At 45.8% G+C, this 20522-nt stretch overlaps 1 protein-coding gene across 1 annotated transcript in view; it reads left to right on the forward strand.

Moving 5' to 3' along the window:
• Window positions 1–336: 336 nt before the first annotated feature.
• The window catches only part of MYOF (myoferlin), a 152194-nt gene continuing 132008 nt past the window's right edge, over window positions 337–20522 (forward strand). Inside the window, exon 1 of the mRNA XM_040623930.1 lies at window positions 337–641. Within this exon, the coding sequence (XP_040479864.1) occupies window positions 554–641 (88 nt within the window). The 5' untranslated portion in view covers window positions 337–553. The remainder of the gene's footprint in view (window positions 642–20522) is intronic.

Raw genomic sequence — 20522 nt, forward strand, 5'->3', positions numbered from 1 at the left:
TGCTGAGTGGGTGTGTTCGACAGCATGAGAGAAGAAACAGCAAAAATTAAAAAAAATTAAAAAATTAAAAACTTAAGTGAAGCTTTAAAACTCCATGAAGCTCAGAAAAGAATGAAAAGGGATAGTGGAAACCCAATCAATTCGGTTTCACGATTTTTTGCTAAAAGGCAGCAGCGTCGTGGTGGTCTTCTGACCTGGCCGCATTTATTAGCGCCAACCCACTTCGGTTTCATTTGTTGCACATAATTATTTTTAGTTGAGGTTTGGTCCTTTTCGCTTCCACATTTCCCAATTCATAAACGGGTGCCTGCGGCACTGCGGGGGCCCCGGGAGTTGGGGTGTCAGTTTACACGTAGCCTTCGGTACACAATCCGTCAGAGATCCACCCATTTGCCTTTCCCCCTGCGCTCCGAACTGAAGAGATCTGCCTTCCCCCTTCCCCCTCCTCCCTCCCCTCCCCTCCCCCTGCGGTGTGGTGCGGCGCTCCCAGAGCCCCAGCGCAGACTCTGCTCAACTCCGTTTGCTGGAACTTGCTTTCCGCCCAGGAAGAGCCATGCTTCGGGTGATAGTGGAATCTGCCAGCAATATCCCTAAAACGAAATTTGGGAAACCGGATCCTATTGTTTCTGTGGTTTTTAAGGGTAAGGAAAGTTTTCTTCTTTTTCTCAGGTCCTGTTGTGGAATGTGAAGTCTCGTGGGTCACACTCTGACAGTCTGCCTTTAGTCGACAGATACAGCGAAGCCTCTCTGGCTTTTGCTAGTGTGTTACCTGTGCAGGTGAGGGGAGAGGACCCATTTCCGTGGAAGGCATTACATTTTCCCCAGGGTTTTAGACTCATGGAATGAGTGGATGTTTTAACTCTAAATTTGTTGATCCCTAAGTTTTAAGTTTCAGAAAGGCCCGTGTTGGTTCAAAGTAAGTTTCAGCAGTCTTGTATGCATTTTTATTGTCTCTGCTTTCGAGAAATGGATGACAGAGGAAAAAGTGTAGTTAAGTTGTTCCAGGTACCATTATTCCATAAAACAGCCCACTCACTGCCGCTTCTTCGCCGACTTCTGGGAGCTGGGGTGAAATTACTTCGGATTAGTTTGCTTTCATGTTGTTTTGTCCTGTTTTGTAATTGTTCTTCATCTCTCCAAACTTGGAGAGTGTGTGTTCCATACTTTTGTGTGTGTCCCATAGCTTTTAAATTGCTCATAGAGGAAAGATCTCTGAATAAAGCAAGTCTGTAGTTTGGGCATCTGCTTAGGTCTTGCTGAATAACCTTGGGCAAGTGACCTCATTTCTCAGGATGTCTGTTCTCTTTTCTGTAAAATCAGTGAGGAGGGTTTAGATTAGATCATCTTTACAAGGCCTACCATAATTCCAAAAGTTTATTCTTTTATGACACTGGATTACAGTGGAGGGGGACAGGAGTGGCTAGAGTGACGGCTTACTCCCAGGCATTGTAAGTGACTCCAGTTTTGCTTGGGGTGATGTGTCTAAATCTGAGTTTAGGAGCTTTATCATTTTCTGGTTGTCCAAGGTCACTGATAAGATTGCCAGCTCACTTCTTGGCAGGAGGGAGGAGAGCCAGAGGGGAAGACAGAGAAAGTAGGAGCCTTGATGGGCACAGGGTTCCTGACCACGCCTTTGACCACACCTCGAGCATTTCTCTCTTCCTCCAGGAACCAACTACTTCTGCCTTCCAGTTTCTGGTTTATCTATGCCTTTCTCCTTTCTTTAGTCTGTTTTATCTCTCTATTTCTCTTATCAAACCTTTCTCTATAAGGATGAGCAAGAAAATGAAACAAATGAAACCCAAAGCTGTCAAATGGTTTAGTTTAAAAAAAAAAAAGAGAGAGAGATTAGAAGGCAAAAGTTCAATTCTTAAAAGGCAATGTGATTTGAGAATCTGGTTGGTGAATATCATGTAGTCATGTTACGACAGTGTTCACTTGCACGTATTAGTTGCTTTTAAGTCTTTTGTTTTTCCTTGAAGTAATTGCGTAATAGGGACATAACATGAAAAGTTTGTACCTTCACCATTGACATGTAAAGACATGTAAAAATATATTGGGTTCAGCCTGGTGATGTCATTATTTAAGGCAAGTCATACAGATTATAGAGGAATAGAATTTAACACTGGATTGAAATCTGACTTATATTTTGTCTTCCTTGTATATGCAGCATTGGTCAAACTTTTAAATGACTAAAAATATGCTTGAGGCTATCAACATAAGCACTCAGTGGAAAGTGGAAAACTTCAGATAAATTGGACAAATGTAGTCTGTCCAAACAATTATATTTACTAGATCCTTTAAACTTGAGTCTCTTTTCCAGTCTCCTTTGGTTCTGCAAACTAGGTGGTAGAGTCAGTCAGTCATTCATCTGACAAGCAACCTGACAGCAGAAACAACTCTGAGCTCAGAGTAGGAAGGCCCAGACTCTGGCTGATATTTCCTAAATGACCCAGATTTACCACCCAGGCCTCCAGTTTCTGAGCTGTGGAATGATGGGCACTGATCTCCTTGAGGTTCCTTCTGGCTGTCAGGTTCCATGTGTTGCTCTCATCAAGATGTGGAAGGCAGAGCCTCAGGTACTGGAGCAGATGCAATAACAGAAATGGCCTATTTCTTCCTCTCAGTCTCTTTCATAAACTCTGGTGAAGGCAGACCCTTTCAGGTATGCCTCCCAGTTTTGACACTGTGTATAATTAAGTAACATTAAGTGCTGACAGAACTCAGGATGCTTATTACAGTGATATGTCCACCTGAGGGAGCAGGGAGTAGAGCTAGATGGGCTTCACAGTGTGGTGTTCAGGGGTGAAGTGTGGAGAAGAAGAGGGAAAAGCCCTAAGAGAAGATCAAAGAAAGCCCCCATGTTTACCGAAATGTGTAAAATTCTGACCCGTGAGTACATAAAATGGCAAGGTCAGGGCAAAAACCAATTCTCCTCCAACTCCAAGATGGTAGGAAGGATGTCCAGGTGATGGGTGTTAGGGGTGATGACTGACTGTATAGACCCCAAGGCCCCGTGAGACTGTAGTTACGCTGTAGTAGAGAATGTGCTGCACTGCCAACCAACTGGTTTAGAGTTGACCTCAGTCTTTTGTGTTACAGCCTCTCCTGAGGTTGACTACCGAACTTCTTAGGACCTGGTAGGAGCCAGGAGGATTTGGGAGTTACCGGAGTCCTTGTTGAGAGAATGTCATGGATGTTTCGCAGTGCAGGAGTAGGTTATGAAAACAATGAAGCTTATTTGATTTTTCACATCGTTAGGGTGCACCAGCTTCTGGAAGTTATCCCTGAATCTTCAGGCCAGAGCATCTGCAGGCCAGAGGTGGCCATTCTCTCGAGTTCCATGCAGAGAGCCAGGCTATGAAGCTGAATCTGGCTAAGATTAGATGGGATGGATGCCTAAGGCTTCTCTCAACTCCAAGACTTCATGATTCCCCCAATATAACAAGCTTAAACATTTTTTTAAAAATAATATTTAAGACTTTTTTAATTAAGAAAAGAATGTAATGTAAAAACAAAACAAAAATGCAGAAGGGATTATACAACTCAAAAGTAAAAATCCTCACCACATTCCTCCTATTCTTTCTTTCTGGCCTTTCTTACTACCTAGGAATAACTAGTCAGAACAGTTTGATTTGAATTCTTCTTGACTTTTTGCTATAGACATGGAAGTTGTTGCAACACCTCCCTGTTAGCCGTGTTCCTGCTGCAGTGGATACTCTTACAGTGCATATCTTTGTGAGTGTGTGGATTTCTGAAGGACAGATTCTCTTTTTTGTTGTCGTTGTCTTTTTGTGTTGTGGCGTTGTTTTTGGTTTTTTGGTTTTTTTCTTTTTTCTCTTAAAGATGGTTTTGCTGGTTATTGCCATGTATTCTATTTTCCCTTTGGCTCATCTCTTGCTTTGGTGTCAAATGTTGTAGCATTAGACTGATGGGGAGGAAATTTTCTTGCAGTCCTTAATATTGCTATGCTTTTACAATGTGACAACATTGCGTTCATATGAAACATCCAGCTCCTAGGGTGCATAATTGTTGCAATGATCGCATTTTTCTCATTCCATCCTTATGATATTGTCCATTTCATTAGCTAGAATTTTCTGTTCTGGTCTTGTGTAGATCATTGCCTTGTGAAATGGCTATTATCCAAATGGTCACCAAATAATTGTCACATTATTACCTATCTTTCCAGATGCCTGTTATGTCATTTGGACATGTTTTTGGAGTGAATTTCTAGATATTTCTAGGACGTCCTTTCAAAGAGCTTAATCAATTTTGTAGTCTTAAGGAAATCGCTTGACCACTCTGAGAACCCTTTCTCTTTCTTCTTCTGAAAAATGGAGTTTTAATGGCTTATCTGAAGGGGAGTAGATCTGTAGAGATACCCCAAGGCTGGGATTTATGCAATAGAGAATTTTCTGACTATTTTAAGCAAAAAAAGCAGTTTGCTATTTGAAAATTTGCAGTTAAATTTTTTAAAATAACCTTTTAAATAAGCAGAAAAGCTATGAAATTCCATGTAAGAAGAATGAAGTATGATGGGGGAAAGATCCAGTGGGTCTCATTCGCTGTCATCTGTGAAGGCAGCTGGGAAGCAGTCCACATGGTAACTTGGTTTACCCAGATACGGCATAGGACTACTCAAGAAGATTCCCACAGGTTCAGCTGACAATCATGCCATGCTGGTACTCCCATAGAACCACTGTCCTGCGTTTACTAAACACTCAAGAAAGCAGAACTGTTAAATCTACTGAGTCATTTCCCTCATTTCCGGGAGTGCAGAGCTTGGAGAATCACCACCTAAGGAAAGTGGCCCCACTCTGTTGAATGAAGCATGGGATCTCTCAGAGGTATACTTAACCAAAGGCACATTTTACAGGCTCTCAGTCATTTACAAAACGACAAATGCCTTTTAAAAATGAATTAATGTGGTTTTTTCTTCCCCTCTCCTACAACATCTCTTACTTACATGCATGCCCTCAAGGCATGCCCGAAGTTGCTGGTTTGTCTGGTTTAGGTTTACTGGTGAGTTTCTCCAACCCCATGGGATTCAGCCCTGCCAAAAAGGAATGATATTTTTATATCCTCTGCAGCCCCTACCATATCATCGATGTTGAATACACACTTTATATGTTGACCATGGAAGCAAGAGCTGGCAGGAGATTTGAGACAACTTAGTGCAATAAAGTCATTGATTCTTGGTCCTGAAAGGGACCATCAGAAGTCTGCCAATCTCCCTTCTTTCAGGAAGAATTAAACTTAATATTCCCTAAGGTGCTTTGTGGATGAAGCTTGGCAAAGGGTCACTTCACACATTCCTTTTTTTTTTTTTTAAGTTTATTTGTTTAAGTAATCTCTACACCCAACATGGGGCTCGAACTCATGACCCTGAGATCAAGAGTCACATGCTCTTCCAATTGAGCCAGCCAGGCAGCTCTGCACATTCCTGAACACTGAGCATAATCAATTCCTAGCACGTGTTACCCAGGGGCAGATCAGTGGTGTAGTAATTTTTGCATTCCTGATGCAGCAAGGAAAATGTGAAGCTGTTAAGCTTTTAAGGTGAAAATTCATACATGAACTATTCAGTGGCCTATAATGCATAACGCATGTGCCATGACATGGTAATGATCGCCTGTCCTTGGTGTAGTTTCTATTGAACAATTGTCCTGTTGAGTAGGGGTGTGCTGTGAGTGGCTCTGAACACTCAGAAACAGCTGCTTGGACAACTGGCACCTTAAGATTTATCAGCCAACTTAGCATTAGGTGTTTGGTTGCAAAGCCTATTGTGCATTAGTGTGCAAAGGCCCTGGGCTTTGGAGCCAGGGAGGCCTGAATAAAAATCCCCCATTTCCCATCCTTTTTTTCCTATGTGTTCATGGGCAAATGAATTAAAATTTTCAGCTTCGGCGTTCTTAACAACATCTCCTACTTTATAGGGTTGTCTGAGGATTAAATGAATATACATGTGAAATTGCACATGGGAACCCTAAATTTCTTTCCCCATTTGATAACACTTGTTTTTATGGAGATCTGTAAGTACCAGAAAGTGTGTGAGAAATAAGCCTAGAAAAATATACATAGCATGGTTTGGTCTTCTAGGCCTAGGAAATCACTGAGTTAGAACACAAGCATGAGATACAAACCAGAAGCTGTATGGAATTGCAATGTGAGAGCAGACAGAAGAGGAATAAGCTCTGTGGGGAAGTATCACTTGACTCGGTCTTAAAGGATGAGGAGATTGGATGGAAAAAATGAGAAGACATGCCAGGCTTCAAAACAGCACAGAAAGGCTAGGGAGCCATGGGCTTGTGTGGTGAGGTGGACAGAGGGTAACCAGTGTGGTTAGGGATTGCACTTTACTCGTAAACCAGTGGGGAGACACTAGGCAGCATTGTGGAAGACAGATTAGTACTAGTGAGGGTGACTAATGAGAGGTTTACTGGTTGAGGCAGATGCTTTGCAGGGCAGAGGGAGTTCATCCCAGGGCTAGAATGAGAAGGAAGGAACTCACATAAAAGATATTGAGAAAGCAGTCTGACTGAATTAAATAAGAAAACCACACTGGGCAGGCTCATTGGGCCATCCTTCCTCATACTCTTCTGTGAAATGGGCCTCAGGCTGCCCTCCTCCCAGCTGGAGTGTTCACTCTGCAGGTGAGTACAGGGCTGGGTGGGGTGGCACTGCAGGAGGCCAGTATGAGAACCTGAGCTACCTGAGACAGGAGGGAGGGTGCCCATGAAGAGAGAGAAGAAAGGCATAGAAGTAGAAAGTGAAAGGGAAGACAAATTTTGCTGTTTTCCCAAAGGCCACCGGGGAGTGTTTCTAACCAAGCTGAGCTGTGGTCTCATTCACATAAGGTCCTTCTCTCCCTACCTGGTTGGCCTGCCGGAAAGATGAGGTGTCATGGCCAGGAACTGCTTAATTGTAAGGAATACATCCCCACAAGCTTGCTCAAGTAAAGTGTGGTTTTGTCTTTTTGTTTTTGCCCCAAAGCTAGAGAGAAATCTCCCAGAATCTAAATTATGGTCTTCACAGGAGACAGAATTGTGTCAAGCAGGGTGGCGTTCGCTCTCTCTCCCCCAGGGACTATGGGACCTCATACCTCCCTTCCTCCCTGCACATGATGTCCATTTTCTCTTTGCACACTGGCTGCCTTCACAGAATCTCTTACTCCTACTTCTCTGTAATTGACAGCATGCATGGGGCTTTGGGTTACTATGGAGATGACTTGGTCCAGATTCTGTATCTCCTACAGCCTCGGTGTCTCTTCTTTGAGGAAAAGATACCAGTTGGCTCAGTTTTGGTCAGGTGTTCACCTGGTCCAATCAGCTGTGCCAAGGGATACAGACACACAAGACAGGTATCCCAGATGCCTCTACTACACAAGCTGAGCTTTGAGGGCCTAGACGTTGAACTACCTGGCCCACCTCCCTCCAGCTGGGGCATTTGATGCTTTGCCATCTTTAAGTTGCTATCTGACCAACCCCACTCCATCCTCTTCTTTCTGTAATCAACACAATACATGGAAAGTGATGAGTTTTGGACTGGGAAGACTAAGTTTCACTCTTGGATTTGTCATTGGGAACTAAATATTTTTGATCATATTTATTATCTAAATATTTCTGAGCCTTTATTTCTTCATCTATAAAACAAGGAGAATGATACATACCTCACAGGGACATTGTAAGGATCAACAATGATAAAATATCTAAAACACTATCATAGTGTCTGACACATAATACAGATCTTCCTCGACTTATGATGGGGTTACATCCCAATAAACCCATCATAAGTTGAAAATGCATTCAGTACACCTCAGCTACGAAACACCATAGCTTAGCTGAGCCTACCTTGAACATACTTAGATCACTTATATTAGCCTACACCATCTGGACAAAAGCATCTACCACAAAGCCTGTTTTATAATAAAGTATTGAATATCTCATGTAATTTATTGAATACTGTGCTGAAAGCAAAAAACAGAATGGCTGTCCGGGTGCAGAATGGTTGTAAGTGTATCAGTTGTTTGCCCTTGTGATTTTGTGTGTGCCTGGCAGCTGTGGCTCCCTGCCCCTGCCCAGCACCATGAGAGCACCATACCGCAGAGCGCTAGCCCGGGAAAACATCCAAATTCAGATTTCAAAGTGCATTTCTACTGAATGCGTATTGCTTTTGCACCATCATAAAGTTGAAAAAATTAAGTCGTGCCATCCCAAGTCAGGGACCATCTGTATTTGTACAGCAAACACTCACTTCCTCCCCTTTTTATGTCCCCACTCCCTCTCCCACTGCTGGGGTGGGGCATACAAAACCCTGGGGGCCATCGGAGGGGTGGCCCAGGCTTAGATGAGAAATGGGACGCTTGGTAGCTGTGGGCGTACAAGCAGGTGGAAGGCAGAGCCAATGTCTGATTCGTCTGTGGGGGCGCGCTGTAACCCCTCGACCGGGCTCATGATAGGTTCTTTGTTGTTGCTGTTGTTTTAATTATGGCTGAATGTAGACAGCATACACACGACCACTGTAATCATGTTTAAATGTACAGTTCCGTAGCATTAAGTACATTCATGTCCTTGTACTATCAGCACCGTCTTCAGCCCCCAGAACTTTTCATCTTCCCAAACTGAAACTCCGTACTCATTACATAATAATTCCTCATCCCCCACCGCCCCCACCCACGGCCCCTGGCAACTATCATTCTATTTTCTGTCTCTGTGAATTTGACTCTCTGGGTACCTCATTTGAGTGAAATCATTCGATATTTGTCTGTTTGTGGCTGGCTTATTTTACTTGGCCCTAATGTCCTCAGGGTTCATCTTTGTTGTAGCAGGTGTCAGAATTTTTTCTCTTCTTTTTTTTTTTTAAGATTTTATTTATTTGAGAGAGAGCTAGCAAGAGAGAGCACAGGCCAGTGGGAGGGGCAGAGGGAGACGGAGAAGGCAGCTCCCTGCTGAGCAGAGAGCCCAACGTGGGACTCAATCCCAGGACCCCAGAATCATAACCTGACCCAGAGGCAGACGCCTAACCAACTGAGCCACCCAGGCGCCCCAGAAGTTTTTCTCTTCATAAGGCTGTATGTGTATGCCACATTTAGCTTATCCATTCATTCATCAATGGGCACTTGGGTTACTTCACCTTTTGGCTATTGTGAGTAATACTGTTTTTGAGTTTCTGCTCTCAACTCTTTGGGGCATAAAAGCCCAAAGTAGAATTTTTGGGTCATGTGGCAATTCTATGTTTAATGTTTTGAGCCACCACTACACTGTTTTCCATACTGACTGCATGATTTTACTAACATTCCCACCGGCAGTGTACAGGGTTCCAATGTCTCCACATCCTCACTGAACACTTATTTTCTGGTTTTGTTTTGTTTTGTTTTGTTTCCACAATGGTCATCCTAATGGATGTGAACATTGTAGATTCTTAGCAAATCTCTGTTGACTTGGATTTTCAACTCACACTTACCTCAGGAACTCAGAGTGAGGCTCTCTGCAGTGTAGTCTGCAGCCTCAGTGGCCAGCAGCAAGGCAGCCCTTCCATGATGAGAAGCCTGCCTGGCGGGGGCCCAGCAGCAGCCTGAGAGAGGCTGATGGCCTGTTAGCCAGTGGAGCCCTGGCTCTGTGATGTCTGTGTGGCCGAGGTCATGCCAAGAGCTATAGCAGAGCGGAAGGCAGATGGGAAATAGCCTTGGTCTCCTGAAGTGCCAGGCCTTCTGGTTGGTCTGGGCTCCCCAGGGCAGGGCTGGAAACAGAGGTCCTAACAGGTCCCTCCACATAAGTCTCTCCTAACATCCTATACTCCTTGGTGGCTCCTGTCGGAACACACAGTTATGTATTGCTGGCTTACTTGACTTCTGTCTGCCACCTCCATCAGACAGTAAGCTTCATGAGGTCAGGGACGATCTCTTTCCCCAGCACCTAGCTTAGTGCTTGGCAGGTAGTAGATGAGCGATAATAAGTAGTTATTGAATGAATGGCTCTAGCTTCTCACCTCATTCACTCTGGTCGTGTTACCAGACCAAAGTGGGTCCCCTCCTTAGTGCATTATAGACAAAGACTACACCGTGTGGAGTTGCCTCTCAGTGTCATCTGCATTTGTACAAATAAGGAGATCATGGGAATAATTGCAAAGGCATGGGAGGCTCCTTTTATTAGGGCTTGGGATGAATATCCAGAGGGGGATTTTAACGTTATAGTGAAGCTAAGCACTTTCTGGTTCATCTGCATACAGATCCTCAAATGTTTCTTTTCCTGTTTCAGCAATTCGTTCGTTAGCTTCTAAAAGATGAAATTGACAGGCAGAAACTTCTGGGAGTTTCCTGAGCTCAGGAAGTCAGTCCTGAGTTCAGGGGGTCTATGGTGAATTCAAGGGCCAAGGGGTCTCCATGTGATAGTCAGGGTCTCACAGTCCAAAGGGACCAGATGGGACCAAACGGGACTGGATCCCTCTGCCCACAAACTACAAAACTGATCTTGAATACATAAGACTTCAGAGTTTCCACAGGCTGTTTGGGATCCATTAAGTTGCACCACAAAGGAAGCTGGAAGGCAGAGGAGCCCCAGTCCACCTCTGACGGTGACAGGAGGACTTTGGTGTTATTAATGGCAAGAAACTTGTCTGAATCTCAGTCTTCCCAGCTGAAAAGTGGGAATAAGACCTACCTCTGAAGGTTTTAAAAGTCAAATAAGATGATGTATTTAAGGTACTTAGACTAAAAATAGATGTTTACTCGGGGCACCCGGCTGGCTTAGTTGGAAGAATGTGCGACTCTCGATCTCGGGGTTGTGAGTTTGAGCCCCACACTGGGCATAGAGGTTACGAAAAATAAATAAACTTAAAAAAATAGATGTTTACTCTGCTTATCTCTTGATGTTTGGCTCTCTTTGCATGTGGCAAGGTGAAAAATTAGTGGTCTAGGTTAGGGACTAAGGAAGTAAGAAGTTTGCAAATCAAGCGAGGACAGCTGATGCCAGACTTCTGTGCTCTCCTTTCCCAAGTGAACCTGCAGATACAGAAAACAGGTCTAGGTTGAGTGCACATTTTGTCAAAACAACTAGTCTGTGTGGTGATACTAAACAGTTTTACTAATTTTTATTTACTCCATCACTTATTTGTGTGCTCAACTCAAATTTAGATCAGAGCTGTCTCCAGAAGCATTCCAGGATGGTGGAGATGCTTGAGATCTGCCCTGTTCGCGATGGTAGCCATGAGCCACATGTGGCTGCTGATGTCTGAAATGTGGCCAGTGTGACTTGAGGAACTGAATTTTTAATATTTTCTAGTTTTCATTACTTTAGATGTGCACAGCCACGTGCGGTTATTATAGAGCACAGATAGCGGGAGGACAGCAGCCACGGTGAGGAGTCCAGGACCCTGTCACTCACTGCTGCCCAGCGTCACTGTACCGCAGTTGTCCTTCTACGGAACGGGCAGGGTAACAGTCCCCACCTCAGAGGGTAACTGTGATGATCAGCATGAGTAAAAGGGAAGCACATACGTAGAAAATGCTGTAAGCATTCATTGCTACATAGGTCTTCTGGAGATTCTAGCTTGGGGGCGAGGGGGACCGCCTGAGTACCAACCACTTGCTATACCACCACCACTTATTAAACCCTGACACTATGACCACACCTGTGCCTGTTGTCTTATTTAATCCTCATGGGCATTTTTAGAGAGTAGGTCTTACTATCATCTTCATTTTACACATGGAGAAACTGAGGCAGGGAACAGTCAGGATTCAGCTCAGGACTGTCTGATTCCAGAGTGTCCATGTGCATTCCCTGAGGTCAGCATGGGTAAAGAGGTAACACAGAGCCTCTGCCTAAAAGAGGTTAAGTCAAGGGGTGCCTGGGTAGCGCAGTCCTTAAGCGTCTGCCTTGGGCTCAGGGCGTGATCCCGGCGTTATGGGATCGAGCCCCACATCAGGCTCCTCCACTGGAAGCCTGCTTCTTCCTCTCCCACTCCCCCTGCTTGTGTTCCCTATCTGGCTGGCTGTCTCTCTGTCAAATAAATAAATAAAATCTTTAAAAAAAAAAAGAGGTTAAGTCAAATAACGAACTCTCTCTTTCCGCTCTGAGTGGATTGAGTTGTTCAGTGTGTAGCGATCGTTTGGACCCAGCCTGAGAGAGAAAGAGCATGTACCAAGAACACAAGAACAAAAAAAAAAGAAGAGAAACAAAACCCGGCCTTCCAGGGGTGAGTTTCCACAGGGTTAATGAAAGCCTTTATGACTTGCCGTGACTCAGAAGTTCAGAGCTGACATAGCTTGGCAGTGAATCATTCCTCTGATAATCGAGTCGGAGCCATTTTATTAGTGGGGACTAAAACTCTAACGTGTTACATGAAAAGTATTAAAAATCTAATAATTGAGTGGCAGGGGAGGCTCCATTACCTCACCTCCGCTCCCGCTCTGGTTTATTACCTTCATCATCTTTTACATCCCAATAGCACAACTTACACTTTTTTTTTGTAATCCTTTTCCCTTATCTCCCTTTCATGTTTAAAAAATAAAAAAATTTTTTTGCTTACATCTCTTCATGGTCGGAAATCATTGGCTGGACAGTCCCGGTCTCCTTCCCTTCTTTTGTTTGCTGTTGTGTCTCCCTACTGCTTCTTACAAACATAAATTCATTCAACAAATATCGATCAAGAGTGGGCTTTGTCAGGCTGTGCGCTCAGCGCTGCAGATCAGGTCAGGAACTAGCCAGACTTGCCCCTGCCCACGTGCAGCACACAGTCCAGCTGTAAATCCAGCGAGAGGTCAGTGAATTCGGAGTTCAGTGAGTTTAAACTCCTGGAAAGTTTGAACTTTTTTTTTTATTTTCATCATTTGCAGACTGTATTGATGATGAGAGCTAGTAAGTGCACCAGGTGCTTCATATATATATTTATTCACTTAATTCTCATCAAAAAATGAAGTCCCTCTTTCTGCAGTTGAAGTCCCTCTCTTTATGGGTTTGGGAAGGGCAGGTTGCCTTGGTCAGGTCCTGAGGCAGGTTCCAGGCAGAGCTGGGACACACCCGCCCACCATGTCAGGGGCTGGGCCTGGGCCACGTGTACTGTCGGCCCACCTGGGGTAATGCACATACACAGGCTCAGGGCTCAGACCCCCGTGGCTGGCATCCAGGCTCTATCTCCTTCCCGGTTGTGTTTCCTTGGGCAATTTCAGCCCTGGGGACATCTAGCCAGAGCAGTGCCAGGGCCTGGGGCATTGGTGCTTGTGGGCCTGACACCTTTGGCCTCAGAAGCCTCCTCTGGGGCTCCAAATGCCCTCTGGGTTGGGGTGGCTTCCGCTGTGTGACAGGGCTTGAGGAAGGGGCCTCCCTCCATGGCACTAACAGTGTGAAAAGCCCTTTCCTGGGCTTGATCAAATCCGTCCTTCACAACAAATCTGGCGGGGGTCCAAGGCATGGACTGTTTATACTCATTTATCAGATGAGATAGAGCTTCAGAGAAGTCAGGAGTGGTCAAAGCTGGTCAGGCAGGACGAGGCGAGGAGAGACTAGAACCCCAGAGCTGAGTTGAAGATCCGTGCACTTTCCCACTGCTATGTGCGTGTCTGGCTTTCTCTGTGCTTGGCATCTCTCTCGGTTAAGTCTATACCCATCCCCATCCCGGACACTCCCAGTTCCCAGCTCTGCCTGGTACCTGTGGCAACTGAGCAGCCGAGCTCGCTGAAGAGCCCAGAGGTCAAAGCCATCCCCAGTATAGGCAGGAGAATGCTGGTGATGGCGAAAATCCCATTTAAAGAGATTATTTACTCTGGAACACTGGGATCTGAGGCTCAGCTAGAAGTTTGTTGCCTAGAAGGGATGGAATTGAATTATCAAGATCTTTACTCAGTGTTTTGTGCTGATTTTCAAAATGCTTTTCTGTGACTATTTCGTTTTCTGTTGATACTATCTCTTGGAATCAGGGAGGGCAGAGGAACTGCATCCTCTTCACGTTGTCTGATGGAGGTAGTTTATGATCCTGATTCTGATCCAACACAAGGGGGTGTTGCCTGTGTCCTAGACACTCTCACGTTTTCTCGTCTGATCCTCAATGCACCTGGGCAGGGTGGGCTTCTTCATCCTCTTTTATCGGGTACTCAGGCCTTGAGAGGCCCTTCTGGAACTCTAGGAGCTTTCCATCTCCTCAGGCTGGGTTGGGTTGGAAGTGAGTTTGCCAAGTACCAGCCTTTATTCATTCTCTAGGGAATTGTCCCAGAAGCATACCAGGTGAGGAAGGAGAGGTTAAAAGGCTGGGAGCCAGAACACCGGCATGCAAATTCTGGCTTTGTTTCCTACTAGCAGGTGACCTTGAACAAGCTACTTAGTTTTATTGCACCTCAGAATAAGGATAATAATAGGAAGGGTAACATACACCAAGCCCTTAGAAGAGTGCTTGGCAGACTGGGAGCCCTATGAATGGTAGCTCTTATTCCTGGGTATTAGGTACCAGTATTTTTTAATGAAGAAATGTGGATACAGAGTTGGGTAACTGGCTCAAAGTCGCACAGCTGGTAAGTGGTGAAAACATAGCAGGTCACCTGGCATTCTCAGCCCTCCGTAGAGGTTAAGAGCACAGGTTTGGAAATGAGGCAGACATGGCGCTGCAGCTCTGCTCTGCCACTTACTGGCTGTGCAATCTTGGGCAAGTCATCAACATCACTGGAACTCAGTTTTCTCATCTGTAAAATGGCAATACTAATACCTCCATTGTAAGGATTAGACATGAATGTGTTTGAAGTGCCTGGGGCCTGGGTGGCTCAGTTGGTTAAGCACCGAGTCTTGGTTTCGCTCAGGTCATGATCTCATGGGTCATGGGATGGAGCTGCATTGGGCTGTGCACGCAGCAGGAAGTCTGCTTGAGATTCTCTCTCTCTGCGCCCCCAATAGATGCATAAATCTTAAAAAAAAAAAAAAAAAAGATGGAAAAAAATAAGGTGCCTGGCACAGAGTAGATGCTCACATGCAAAATAAATGGAGGACTGCAAGAGTCACGTGATTCGGTTCTCCACCGAGGCAGCCAGTCCAGGTGCCTGTCCTACCTGGTGTCCCTCCACCGGCAGCCCTGACAGTTGGCGGAGCTGGAACACAACCATCCCCAGGGTCAGCTGTTAGGAGTGGATTCTGTAGGGGTTGTTCAGAGTGACTGGGCTTCACCGCAGTTCCTTTGGAGGATTTGGTTTTGATTCAAGAACTTGTTTGCCTGTACGGGCATCTCCAGAGGCCAGTGGGGCCTGGGGTCTGGAAAGCAGAGAAGTAACCCTGTGTGCCTTTTTCTTTGGGCGTTTCTGTTTATCAGAGCTATCAGTGACTATTTCAGAAATGTACAGAACAGCCTTGCTTTGTATCATAGTTGCCATTTGGCCAAAATGCCTTTCCCAGAACCCGTTTGACAACATAAAATGGAGTGGTAGGGCAGCCAGGGTTGGAAAGCAAGAAGTCAGAGACGGACCTTTAGCCAGGTAGAACTGGATGGGCCACCTGTCCCTGTGCTCCCCCCAGGTCCCTCTAAGTCCTGAGGGTGGAGGAGTCTCCTGGTGGCCCTGCCCTGGCCTTTGCTGCCCTCTGGTTACTGTGGAAATTCTCCAAGATGCTGGTGGCTGCCAGGCTGAATGCCAGGGAGGAGCAGTCACTGCCCAGATGCCAGCTTGCCCCAGACCTCGGAGGTCTGGCACAGAGCCAGGGGAGAGAACTGCTCCAGCAGGGCTGAGCCTAGTGTAACTGGGTTCTTGCTACGGTGACTGGGCCCTGCCCTCCAGGGAGGCTCCACAGCCTGGGAAAGCCCCTGGGGCACACAAGGGGTCCTGGGGTCCTGCCCAGGTGCCGCAGTAAAAAAAATAATAGCTCCTGTTAGTTCAGTGCTTCCTGTGTGCTGGGCCTTGTGCTGAGCACCTTGTATTCATTTTCTCACTTACTCATTAAAGCAACCCTAGTAATAATACTTCCATGAGCTTATGAAGTTAAATTCACTCAAATCATGGAGAAATTACTCTGAGGGGAATAACGATAATAATAAAATACAGTTCCAGCCTTCAAGGAGTCACTGTCTGGTCTTAATCCTCCAACTCAGGCACCTGTTCTGTATTCTCTGTCTGCCAGAGTCTGAATCCCAGCTCCACCACTTACTAGCTGTGTGACCTCTGATAAATTGCTTAACTTCTCTGTGTTTTGGTTTCTCCTTGTGTAATTGGGAGTGATCATAATAGAATTTACCTTTTAAGGTAGGTGTAAAGATTAATGAGACACTCCACGGAAAGCATTGGGAACAATGACTAGTTCAGAGCATTTAATAACTGTTAGCCATGCATGGATGGCTTCAGGGGGTCTGTGATATTCCAGTCCAAATAGTGGGTGACTTTGTATATGTCTGTGACTATTTCTTAAGACAAAGGGGCCATAACCCGGAACCCAGAGAAGATGAGGAAGTATTTCTAAATGGGAGGTCAAGTTTAGATGCATGGCTGGACCTAGAGATCTTGTTGATCTCCTTTGCCTACCAAAGACCTAAGTTACTTAGGGGAGCTTTGTAAATGGGACCCCCACTTCTTCTGGGGCCATGTCAGTAAGACACAGCAATCTAGCCAGTGAGGACTTGGGGGTCCTTCATAAGGCACATATTCCACTAGACCTGGGAAGACTTAGAGATCATCTAGTCTAAATTCTCCAGGGTACACAAGAGGGACTCTGAGCTCAGTGGTTGAGCCTGTGTCTCTGAGATAACAGCTCAAAGAATCGGAGAGTTCACTGATTTGAAAGTCCAGTCAGAAGAGCTGGGCCAATCTGTGTGCTATTCCCTGCAGGCGTGCAAGGATCAGTGAGATGGGGTGTCTTTGGAAGTATTGAAAAAGTGTTACCATTGTAGACGATATTACTTCCATGAGCACCTGGCATTGCTTTTTATATTAAGGTTCCAGAGAAGTGGAATGCATAGGGTGTGTGTGTGTGCGCACGTGTGTTGAGACCGAGAAATTGAGAGACTTATTTTAAGGAATTGGCTCATGTGATTATAAGGGCTGGCAAGTCTGACATTTGTGGGGCAGGCCAGCAGGCCGGAACCTCGGGCAGGATTTCTATGGCACAGTCTTGAGGCAGAATTCCATCTTCCCTAGGAAACCTCAGTTTTGATGGTGTGGATGAGACACACGCACATCACAGAGCACAATCTCTTTTATTTAAAGGTGATTGATTGCAAATGTTAATCACATCTATCAAATACCTTCACAGCAACATCTAGACTCGAGTTTGACCAAACAGGTGGCACATAGCCTTGCCAAGTGACACGTAAAATGAGCCACCACACGGGCCCTCTCAGCATGGAGGTAGCCAGTCCAGTCCTAGGAGGTCTGGGGATCTCTGGAGCCTTATCCCTAAGGGTCCAGCACGCTGTGTGGCAGGCGCACAGCAAAGGAAATGGCTCTGTGCAAGAGGGCGTGGTGGCTTGGCAAGGAATGTTTGTTCACTTCTCTGGAAACTTCATTCAGAGGTTGGCATGCAGGTTAATTACTGCAGTGGTGACCTTCAGTGAACAGAGAGAGAAGCAGGCAGGCTTGACTTATCAAAAAACAGGAAATGTCCCAGAGAATGCCTTGAGTCATGGTCTGGAGTGTTCTGTGCATTTGAGTCAGTTGTTCTGTTCTGGGCTGAAAGCATTTAATTCCTGTCCATAGGAGGAAACAGTCATCTTCATAAAATTAGAGATGAGAGCAGGGGGAGGTAGGTGATGTGGAGAAAGGGAAAAGAGCTTCCCGTGATTTCATCTGATGTTTAGCACCCGCAATTTAGACTTTTTTTTTAAAAGTGGTGGAATTGAATAATTGAATAATATAAATGTGTGACTATGGCTGCTGATAAAAGCATTTATTTACTTTTGTTTTTTGGCTGACATATTTATATGAGCGTAGACTTTCGATAGCATGTAATGTACACACATTTTGATAAAAATGAGAGCCTCCTTTTTAGGAGTTGAGCTGGGTTTCTCCAGAAGGGGAGGAGCTAATGGTAGCGATGTCATCATTACTTATTAACTAGGGAGCTAGGAGGAACAGCTGTTGAATGCGCGGGCTATAGAATCAGACTTGTTCTGAGTTGGAGCATTTCTGCCTGGCTCTGTGATCTTGGGCAAATTACCTAAGCATTCAGTTTGCTCATCTGCAGATTAGGGATAATTTACCTCTTGGGCTTGCTGGCAAGGTTAAATGAAATGACGTATGTGCAGGGTTTAGCACGGGCCTGGCTGAGAGAGAGTGACCCCCTCAAGGGTAGGACCATCGGTACCAGCGCAAGTGCCAGGAGCAGCCACAGGTTCCACTGGAGCAGTCCCACCTGGTCTGTGGTCACCTGGCATCTGCAGGCAGTCGGCCGCTTCCCTTTGTTCTCAATACACAATGGAATCCTGCGTTCAGGAACATGTATGAGAAGAGTTATTGCACAACTTGGTTTTCCTTGTGGGATTATGAACCTCTTGAAGTTATGAAGCCCAATGTCTAACACCCTCTTTGCTAAGTGGCTTGTATCAGCCAAATGAAGCTTGGCTTAGCTTGGCTTTCACGGCCTCACAGGGCGACCATCACCTTCCCACACAGCCTGGTTGCTTCTCCTCCCTTCCATGTCCTCTTCATTCCAGACACTTGGGCTGTGCAGTGTCCCCAGACATAAGTGTTCTCTCCCCTGTCGCAGATCCACCCACCCTATTGCCCCCACCTGGAATGACCTTTTCATCCCAAATCCACCTTTTCAATTCATCCTTGTTTTCCAATCCCCAGCTGCCTCTGCTTCCTCTGTGAGGGCTTATCTGGTGCCCCCAGGTTGAAGTCACCTCCCGTTTTCATGTGTACCACCTCTGGTAGCAACTGCAGCCTTCTCCTGTATCAGTCACCTGTGGCCGCCTCTTCCTCCGTGCTGGAGCGCCTGAGCGCAGGCGCTTCGTATCTCCCACAGTGTCCAGCTCGGTGCCTGGCCAGTGAGATTTCAAAAATGTGTGTTGGATAGAAGAATGAGAAAACTCACTAATGTTAGTGGAAGAACTCTCTGAGTGGAGCATTTGCATGGGCTGAGCTACGAGGTCCCTTTGCCTGACCAGGGCAGGCATTATTCCCATTATTCACCCTCTGACAGGAGGAAGCTCCGACATGAGAATGAAGCAGGCGAGAACATGGTGGGCTTTTTGCTGTTTGCTGAAAACATATGTCAGGATTCGTTTGGCTCTTGCATTCAATAGCCCATGAACTTCATATGTGAAATGTTTGGAGACCGAGAACTATCGTGTTTGTACTCTTCTGTTTCTCCAGTTCCCAACACATAGTAGGTGCTTAATAAATGCTTGAAGATGAATGAGTGAACAAGTGACCCTCCCTTTTTCACACCCCTCACCTCTGACTCTGGAACAGTCCTGCCCCTGTTGGGGAAGGGGAGGAGCATCTGTAGTAGCGGCTCGGCACCAAGACCCCTGTGCAGCATTTCTTCTCATATGCTGATTCCCAGGTCAGTAACCAGGCTGGGGATTCAACTCAAGTGAGCAAGTACTGGCTTTTTCCACAGGCTCTCTGGAGCCCTTGTCCCTGCCTTCGCTCCTTGCCTGGAATCTTGGGGACTTCGGAGACTGAAGTTTTGCTTCGGTACTGTCCTTCAGTGACCCAAGTCCTGCCTCAAGCCCCCGGGTCCAATTTCCGTAAATTTATTTGCTGCTTTCTCCTTGCTTTACTTACTTGCTGTGACCTCTTGCAATTTCCCGTCTTTTCTCTCGAAGGTCTGCTGTGATCCCAGGGTCCAGATTCACTCTTTCCTGACTGAGTTCTCCAACCACCCAGCCCTGGTTGTGGCAGCAAGGGTGGTGGTGAGCTAGAGGGATAGGAATGGTACCATTTCATGTTGTACAAGGCAGGAATTCCTAACTTTTGTGAAGGCCACAAACTCATTTGAGAATCTGATGAGATCAATAAACCATCTCCCCAGAAAAACTCACAGATGTCACATTTTGTGTGTTGGAGCAAATAGCCTTAGAGAGTCTTCAGGATACTCTCACACCTGACCTTGGACTTTCCTGTGGCCATTGCTCTGGATGTCAAGCCCATCACCCATCTATGTTTATGCGTTGTCTTCATCCAGTGCTTCCGACAGCTCCCAGTGAGGCACTATGCTGCGCTGGTGAATATGCACCGAGTTTGGGAGCCAAGGAGACATAGGTTCACATTCTTTTTTATTAGCTGTGTGACCTGAGGCAAGTTAAGCAGCTTCTCTCAATTCTTTGGCTGTAAAATGGGGATGAGAATGTTAACGTTGCAAGGTTGCTGTAAGGATTTAGAGACGCTGCAGTAGAATGCACATCCGGGCCCCTGTAGATGATTATTTAGAGGGAGCTGCTACCATTGTGGAAAGAAGACATTTGTCCAGTTCTGTCAGTTTAAACTTCCCTTGGCTCCTCTTTCTCTCAAGAGGACTTGCTTAGGGGCGCCTGGGTGGCACAGTCGTTAAGCTTCTGCCTTCGGCTCAGGGCATGATCCCGGCGTTCCGGGATTGAGTCCCACATTGGGCTCTTCC

The sequence above is a fragment of the Ursus maritimus genome, unplaced genomic scaffold, assembly GCF_017311325.1.
Source record: "Ursus maritimus isolate PB19 unplaced genomic scaffold, ASM1731132v1 scaffold_7, whole genome shotgun sequence".
Taxonomy (NCBI): domain Eukaryota; kingdom Metazoa; phylum Chordata; class Mammalia; order Carnivora; family Ursidae; genus Ursus; species Ursus maritimus.